Source organism: Triticum dicoccoides, chromosome 3A (assembly GCF_002162155.2).
Source record: "Triticum dicoccoides isolate Atlit2015 ecotype Zavitan chromosome 3A, WEW_v2.0, whole genome shotgun sequence".
Lineage (NCBI taxonomy): Eukaryota > Viridiplantae > Streptophyta > Magnoliopsida > Poales > Poaceae > Triticum > Triticum dicoccoides.
In genome coordinates this window covers 441,087,169-441,095,299 of record NC_041384.1, presented here as the reverse complement: position 1 = coordinate 441,095,299, position 8,131 = coordinate 441,087,169, and the positions used below count along the sequence as shown (strand labels likewise).

The window sequence follows — 8,131 nt, the reverse complement described above, 5'->3', positions numbered from 1 at the left end:
CCAACCTGCATGCGGGCACGTACATACCTCTCGTTTTCGGGGCCTCGCCGCGGACGTAGCTGGTTCTGCAGGCGGCGGGGACGGCGGTGGAGGTGACGCCGTAGCTAATGTTGGATGTGGTGGCGGCGGCGTGGAGCTCGCGGCGGACAATAATTCTGCCGTGTGCTTGGTGGTGGACACGCTGGGGGACAATGGCAGCGAGAAGGTGAGGAACGCGGTGGCCGCGGCGGCGGCGAGGAGGGAGGCGAGGGCCGCGGCGCGACAGCAGGAGGCGGATATCATCGCGCCGCCATGGCGGGGACGCCGACCTCGCGATGAGGCCGGCGATTGTGCCGCGGTGGCGGCGAGGTGCGATGGCGGCATTAGGGGAATGTAACGGAGGGCATGGAGGGAAGTCAGGGATGGGCCCCTGCAGGAAATGGGAGGCAGAGAAACAAATTTATAGGGGCGAGACACCTCGAATTTAGCCGCAAAATCTGCATGCCAATTACAAACGCGCGCGCGCATGGAGTTAATTACCGTAAACCTTTTATTTTTATAGATCCTATCCTTGAAGGGAGTACTCTAGCAAAACTTACATGTGCTCCCCGAGGGGGGAGAGGGGCGGCAAAAGAACCAAAACCCAAAAGAACCAAATCCAGCTGGACTCCCAGAAACGCCGTTTCCGATGTGCACGGTGGTAGCAGCGGCAAATAGGTCTCTATCTGTCCTTCTGATCGCATGGAAGTTCATAACCAAACCATGGCCTGCTGGCGCTGACGAGGACAGCCATTGGCAGCGTAACCTTGCACTTCCCACCTGTCAACTGTGGCCCTCCTGTGCCCAGAGGAATCGCCTGCAAACTTTGTCCACGTCCCTGTAGAACCCCGCCGGCGCCTGAATTGCTGCGAGAGCGAAATTGGGCATCGTGCAGAGGACAGAACGCACCACTGCTCTACGCCCTGCGTGGTTCATCAGTCTGCCCTTCCAGCCAGCAAGCTTCGCTCTGATGCGATCAAACACGAACTGGAGGTGGACTTTCTTCAGGCGACCCAAGTAGGTAAGGGGGAAGCCTACTAATTTGCCCGCAGACTCCTTAAAAAAACCTCCTTAAGAACCGCTTGTAAATTGATGTTCTGACAGCGGATGGGTGCAACAGATGATTTGTCTGAGCTCATTTGCAGACCAGACGCCCCACCAAACAATTATGGCGTCATCAGCGTATAAACTGACACTGGATGTTAAAGCAGTTTATCGAGAGAGGAAAAAGAGAATGGTAGCCTGATTATATAAACCATCAAAACACACACACACACGCCATATCTCACATTAAGATTGTAGGGACAGGCACTAGAAAACACATGGGTCATTATCTCCTTAGGCGCCATCCTCCAAATCCAATACTAGCCTTACCTTCCTTCTGTACTGTACTAAAATCTATCTAGGCGGTACCCAAAGGACTCACACGGAATGCAACCACAGCAACAGCCATGCATGCAGCTAAGCCTTTTTCGACCAAATATTTGCGACTGGCTAGCTAACCATTTATGCACTACTTGACTTCAGGCATTCCACGTTTCGAAGCTTCCGCGGACGAAGTCATAGCGGGCACCAATCACATTCAGTGTGCCCTTGCTCAATCTATCCTTGACGAACGGATACGTCTTCAAATTTCCAAGCGACACATTGACGGCCTCCTGCATACACACCATTCAGAAATGCAAGATGAGCGCTTATCTAACTAGTACTATGGAACGTTAGTTAACTACTAGTACTACTAAAGATGAAAGGTGCCCCAAGGATAGCTCGTAAGTAGAGGGAAATCAGTGGTGCACAATTGGCCCACTATTCTGCTCAAGAGGAAATGAAGATGTTTTAAGCAATCGTACCTTTTCCAGCACGGTGCATTGGTCATCGAAAGGCAACAACCTGTTTTCTCTCTGCACCTTCTTCTTGGCCTCCATACCGATCTTCACCCAGTCCTCAATGAAGTGGCTAAGTAACGAAACAAACAGTGAGCTCAAATAAAACTTACTGAGAGGACAAACTAATACTGAAGCCATGTTTTAGTTCACTCCTCTTAAGACTTGTTTGGGTAGGATAGGATAGGATAGGGTCCATCCTTGCCCATCCAGTAATTCCTTATTTGGACCCCTTGTGTATATATGACTTTTTTCAGTACATAATAAGTATGCAAACATTTACTTACTACGTGTTAGGCCCTTCATCCTTCAGTGAGAGTAGTTCCCTAATTCCACCACAGCGGCTGTGACCAATCACAACAATGCACTCAACCTGCCAAATGGATGTCCATCAAGTCCTTTTGATGGAGAATATACCAATTTCCATAATTGGTAGTAAGCGCAAGTTTATGTCAGTTTATTGATTGCCCAAACTATCCAGGGTATCCCTTTCGACACTTTAAGTGAGTGCAATATAACTAACGGAGTTCTACAGACCATACCAACTCCAAACAATATACTATGATCTGAAGCAATACTTTTCCATATTAGAATCATTTGACACATGATTAAATTTATAAACTGTCCTGATGATACTTATGGCTGGGTAGAATGGCTATAGCCACACATTGATTCGAGAGTTGCTATGAGAGAACGTACATTTTTTATACCTTAACGAGAGAGATAACATTCTTTTTCCTCTAAGGAGAGTTCTCATCTCTGAGCACATCACTTTCACGGTTTCACCTTCCTAGACTGGACCCAACAGAACACAAATGTTAAACAACATTTGCAATTGACAAGATATATGCCCGTGAAAAGAGAGCCTATTTCTCTTAAAGAGGAGCATACATATACCCATGGAGAGAGGCAAAATTCTTTATTTTATTGGATCACATCTAGGGAAAATTAGAGATGCTACATGAAACAAAAACTATCTCCTTTTTAAAATGGAAGGCACAAGGCATGACGAAGTCATTACCAGATTGACTAATTATCTAATTATCAATTTACCAACCAACCTTGCCACACTGGCATAAATAAACTAACCGCAAAATTGTATGAGACAGTTGTATTCCTGAATAGAAGGGGAGCCTTGGCGCAGTGGTAAAGCTGCTGCCTTGTGACCATGAGGTCATGGGTTCAAGTCCTGGAAACAGCCTCTTACAGAAATGTAGGGAAAGGCTGCGTACTATAGACCCAAAGTGGTCGGACCCTTCCCTGGACCCTGTGCAAGCGGGAGCTACATGCACCAGGTTGCCCTTTAGTTGTATTCCTGAATAAAAGTACACTTTCATGTATCAAGGATATTAAAAACCAGAAGGAAGAAGCAACCTTGAGGATAACCACGGCAAACTCGATGGCTGACCCGACGCTGCAGTGCCTTGTCTGCAATCAATATGCAAGTGCAGCTCAGTATACATCTCAAATAGACAAGCTAGAGTTACTAAATAGTCCACAATAATATAGAATGAAACATTGTACATAATGAATAACCTTTTTTTTTTTACCTTTTGATAGGCAGGAACCATTCCGGCAATATTTCGAACAGTGAAGGCCTCTCCTGGATTCAGCCCGAGGGTTATTGTTGGAGACACACGCGAGTCAGCACATGCAAACACCATGTACTGCAAGTAAGAATGAATTAAGAGTGTTGTCAGCAACAAGCACAAATGTATATCAGAAGCACATCAGCTGCCGCAAGTGTAACAATTGCTCGATTGCCCAGAGACGGTAAGTTGTTGCCATCAGGCACCCCTTCATGTAATTTAACCTTCAACCAAAACATAGGTACCGGCAAGTGAATCATGAAGGTCAGCCATACCCTGGGCCCAAACAGCAATCTTGAAAATGAGAAATTGCTACAGTGTTTTCTAGCAACTAAAATAATTGTCCTTCGTAGCCTATGTTTCTTATCATCCTGGTTTATGTAATATGTTTAGCTCCATGTACACTACCGCATTCTGGAAGGCTAGCCTAGGCAGGTAATTGCTGGGATATTAACATATCTCACGAATACATCCTTGGTTAAGGTTCCAAATTTACTGACAAACTTCACAAGTTGCAGAGCTAACGGAATGCTCGATGGAGACAACACTCAGTGGCCACTTTGAACAATAAAGTTTGTTTTTCTATCATTCATGCATGTATCAAGTATCAACCAGATGGCACATACCTTGGGGAACTGATCCTTCTTAAGCGATTCAAAAAGCTTCGGATTCTTGCTGCCAGGTGGCAATTGCCACCACAGAATAACAAAGTCAATTCAGCACAAATCCATATTGAACAAAGACACAATTCTTTGGGCTTCAAGACATACTTGTACACATTCGTTCTGAAACGCTCGAAGCCGGTCTTCAGGCGCACGACAGCGTTCATACCCTGCAAGAATATGACCAGCCAACGCACGACGATCAGAAGTCACCGGCAACCACGGTCGTACGCTTGATGCATCAAGCAGATCCAAGGAGCAAAAGAAGAGAGAGAGTTCGACCTTGTGAGCATGGGTGATCACCGGGGGCCTTTGATGGTAGGGAGGGGTGTGATTGGGCTTCCGCTGGATGAGCGGCTCTGCGGTTGGGTGCATTGGGTTCTCCCTTGGGGGTTTGGAGGGGAAACAGCAGCAGCACCCACCCATCTTGGATCGTCTCCGCGTGGTTTACTAGAGGAGAAAGAGAGGAGGGGACTGAAGAACACCAAGGAATTGATGGAGATCCGCCGCCAGCTCGCCGCCCACCGGGAACGGAAGAGTTCGACAGATTTGCGAACGATGGAATTAAAACCCTTGCTCGTGGGATGACATGGATTCTATCTCTTCGTTTTTAGTACCAGATGCCTATCCGATTCTTGCTTTAATCTGATGGAGATTAACATCCATCAGATTTGAACGGGTTCGGATAAATTTCAAGACCAAACTTTTTTTTAAGATCCAGTGTCCACTGACTTTTCATTTATTTAGCAGAACAGAGATCATGTACTACAAAAGAAAGCATCGAGAATGTTTTTGATGATCCAATTGGGAAACTCTAAAGGATCACGCATCGCCCTGGTTTTCTAGGTGCTGGGCGCCGGCGCGCCGGCTCAACAGTTCGACCGGTCGCGTCCCAGCCGTCCGATCCAACAAGCCCCAGTCGTCCGATCTACTTGTTGACTTTCCCATCATCATCTTCTTCTTCTTCGTACGCAGCGCGGGTGCTGCCCCTGTCACTTGAATGTTATCCTGGCCGTCGGCCGCCACCCCTCACCTGGAACTCCTTCCTTCGCCGCCCCGTGCTGCTGCAAGCCGCACTCACCACCGGTTGCTGCCCACGTCCGGCGTCGCCTCCTGCGCTTCTCGCCTCCGTGGATGCAACAACTTGTGCCCGTGGTTGCAGCTCCGGTGGGAACACTCGCGGCTCCGATGCACGACAGTCGCGCTCCAGTGGCGATGATTCGCCGGACATAGTGCCCCCGCATCGAGCTCACTAAAAAATACATCTCTCCTCGAGGTGCCAATAGCAGTAAAAATGCCACATGGTCGTAGCAAAAGAAAATGCCGGTGCCAGTAAAAAAACAATGTAGCATATCCGACTCGCCCGCCCCTAGCACCGCTCGTGGCTTTCCCCCTGGTCGGTCCTGTTGGAAATATGCCCTAGAGGCAACATGATATTTTCCGTTCATGATAAATATTTATTATTCATGCTAGAATTGTATTGACTGAAAACTTAAATACATGTGTGAATACATAAACTACATTGTCCCTAGTAAGCCTCTACTAGACTAGCTCGTTGACCAAAGATGGTTAATGTTTTCTAACCATAGACATGAGTTGTCATTTGATAATGGGATCACATCATTAGGAGAATGATGTGATGGACAGACACAGTTGCAAGCTTAGCATCAGATCGTTTAGTTATTTTCTACAGCTTTCTTCAAGTCAAGTATCAGTTCCTTAGACCATGAGATCATGCTACTCCCGGATATCGAAGGAATGCCTTATGTGCTATCAAATAACGATCACTGTTCAACCAGCCCTCTACGGGGTCTTGTTCATCCACCCTCAACCGGCTCGGATGTGGCGGCCTCCTCGGGGTCCCGTTCATCCAGCGGCAACGTCCTACTACCACTTGGTCTTGTTCATCCAACCCCCATCGGGAACTGCTCATCCAACCCAAACCAACCGGCTAGACTCATCACGTCTTGACTCGTTCAACGACCCCCCAACAACGGTCACTGTTGATAGCCCACAAGTATAGGGGATCGCAATAGTTTTCGAGGCTAGATTATTCAACCCAAATTTATTGATTCGACATAAGGGTAGCCAAAGAATATTTGCAAGTATTAGCAGTTGAGTTATCAATTCAACCACACCTGGAGATTAATTATCTGCGGAAAAGTGATCAGTAGGAAAGTAGTATGATAGCTTTGATAGTACTAGCAAGTGCAATGGTAACGGTAGCAGTGATAGCAATGATTTTGTAGCAAGTGCAACAGTAACAATAGCAATAGTAACTTAGCAAGAACAATATAAGAGAAATTCGTAGGCATTGGATCGGTGAATTCGTTGGATGATATTCATCATATAACAGTCATAACCTAGGGTGATATGGCACACACGCACACGTACCTACATGAGAGAAACACGCAACCCTTCATGCATCGCTCGGCCCCGACCACCCACCGTAACCGGGAACTCCCTGAAATTTTCCTCGCCCTCGCTTATACCATGATTTTTCCCATCATGGACGGCCCAAAAAATATCATGCATGTGCGTCCCCGGCTTGCCCAGGACGAAAAGCCCATTTTCTATCATGATTTTTTATCATAGAAGTAGGAGCCCACCACATCTATGATGATACTATTGGGGAACGCAGTAATTTTAAAAATTTTCCTACGCACACGCAAGATCATGGTGATGCATAGCAATGAGAGGGCAGAGTATCGTCTACGTACCATCGTAGACCATAAGCGGAAGCGTTATAACAACGCGGTTGATGTAGTCGTACGTCTTCACGATCGGCCGATCTAGTACCGAAGATACGGCACCTCCGCGATCTGCACACGTTCGGCTCGGTGACGTCCCGCGAACTCACGATCCAGTAGATCTTCGAGGGAGAGCTTCGTTGGCACGATGGCATGATGACGGTGATGATGTTGCTACCGGAACAGGGCTTCGCCTAAGCACCGCTACGATATTATTGAGGTGGATTATGGTGGAGGGGGGCACCACAGACGGCTAAAGATCAATGATCAACTTGTTGTGTCTCCAAGGGGTGCCCCCTCCCCGTATATAAAGGAGTGGAGGAGGGGAAGGGGCCGGCCTCCTATGGCGCGCCCCATGAGGAGTCCTACTCCCACCGGGAGTAGGACTCCCCCCTTCCAAGTAGGAGTAGGAAAGGAGAAGGAAGGGAGAGAAGGAGAGAAGGAAAGGGGGGCGCCGCCCCCCTCCTTGTCCAATTCGGACTAGAGGGGGAGGGGGCGCGCAGCTGCCCTGGCCGCCCCTCCTCTTCTCCCACTAGGGCCCATTAGGCCCAATATACTCCCCACAGGGTTCCAGTAACCCCCCGGTACTCTGGTATATGTCTGAAACCTCCCGAAACACTTCCGGTGTCCGAACATAGTCGTCCAATATCGATCTTTACGTCTCCACCATTTCGAGACTCCTCGTCATGTCCGTGATCATATACAGGACTCTGAAATACCTTCGGTACATCAAAACACAAAAACTCATAATACTGATCGTCATAGAACTTTAAGCGTGCGGACCCTACGGGTCCGAGGACTATGTAGACATGACCGAGACACGTCTTCGGTCAATAACCAATAGCGGAACCTGGATGCTCATATTGGCTCCTACATATTCTACGAAGATCTTTATCGGTCAAACCGCATAACAACATACGTTGTTCCCTTTGTCATCGGTATGTTACTTGCCCGAGATTCGATCGTCGGTATCTCAATACCTAGCTCAATCTCGTTACCGGCAAGTCTCTTTACTCGTTCTATAATGCATCATCCCGCAACTAACTCATTAGTTGCTTTATTTGCAAGGCTTATAGTGATGTGCATTACAGAGAGGGCCCAGAGATACCTCTCCGACAATCAGAGTGACAAATCCTAATCTCGATCTATGCCAACTCAACAAGTACCATCGGAGACACCTGTAGAGCACCTTTATAATCACCCAGTTACGTTGTGACGTTTGGTAGCAC

At 47.7% G+C, this 8,131-nt stretch overlaps 2 protein-coding genes across 2 annotated transcripts in view; both read right to left on the bottom strand.

Annotated features, from left to right (window-relative positions):
* LOC119268470 (probable glycosyltransferase At5g03795) overlaps nucleotides 1-395 on the bottom strand; it is a 4,916-nt gene extending 4,521 nt beyond the window's left edge. Inside the window, exon 1 of the mRNA XM_037550120.1 lies at nucleotides 28-395. Within this exon, the coding sequence (XP_037406017.1) occupies nucleotides 28-363 (336 nt within the window). The 5' untranslated portion in view covers nucleotides 364-395. The remainder of the gene's footprint in view (nucleotides 1-27) is intronic.
* An 848-nt stretch (nucleotides 396-1,243) lies between these two features.
* LOC119268472 (carbonic anhydrase, chloroplastic-like) lies at nucleotides 1,244-4,786 on the bottom strand. Its single transcript, XM_037550123.1, has 8 exons — nucleotides 4,435-4,786; nucleotides 4,261-4,322; nucleotides 4,117-4,165; nucleotides 3,452-3,568; nucleotides 3,276-3,329; nucleotides 2,189-2,274; nucleotides 1,869-1,974; nucleotides 1,244-1,676 (listed from the first exon to the last, which is right to left on the bottom strand). The coding sequence occupies exons 1-8, from the start codon at nucleotides 4,576-4,578 to the stop codon at nucleotides 1,542-1,544; spliced, it is 753 nt and encodes a 250-aa protein (XP_037406020.1). The 5' UTR covers nucleotides 4,579-4,786; the 3' UTR covers nucleotides 1,244-1,541.
* Nucleotides 4,787-8,131: the final 3,345 nt, after the last annotated feature.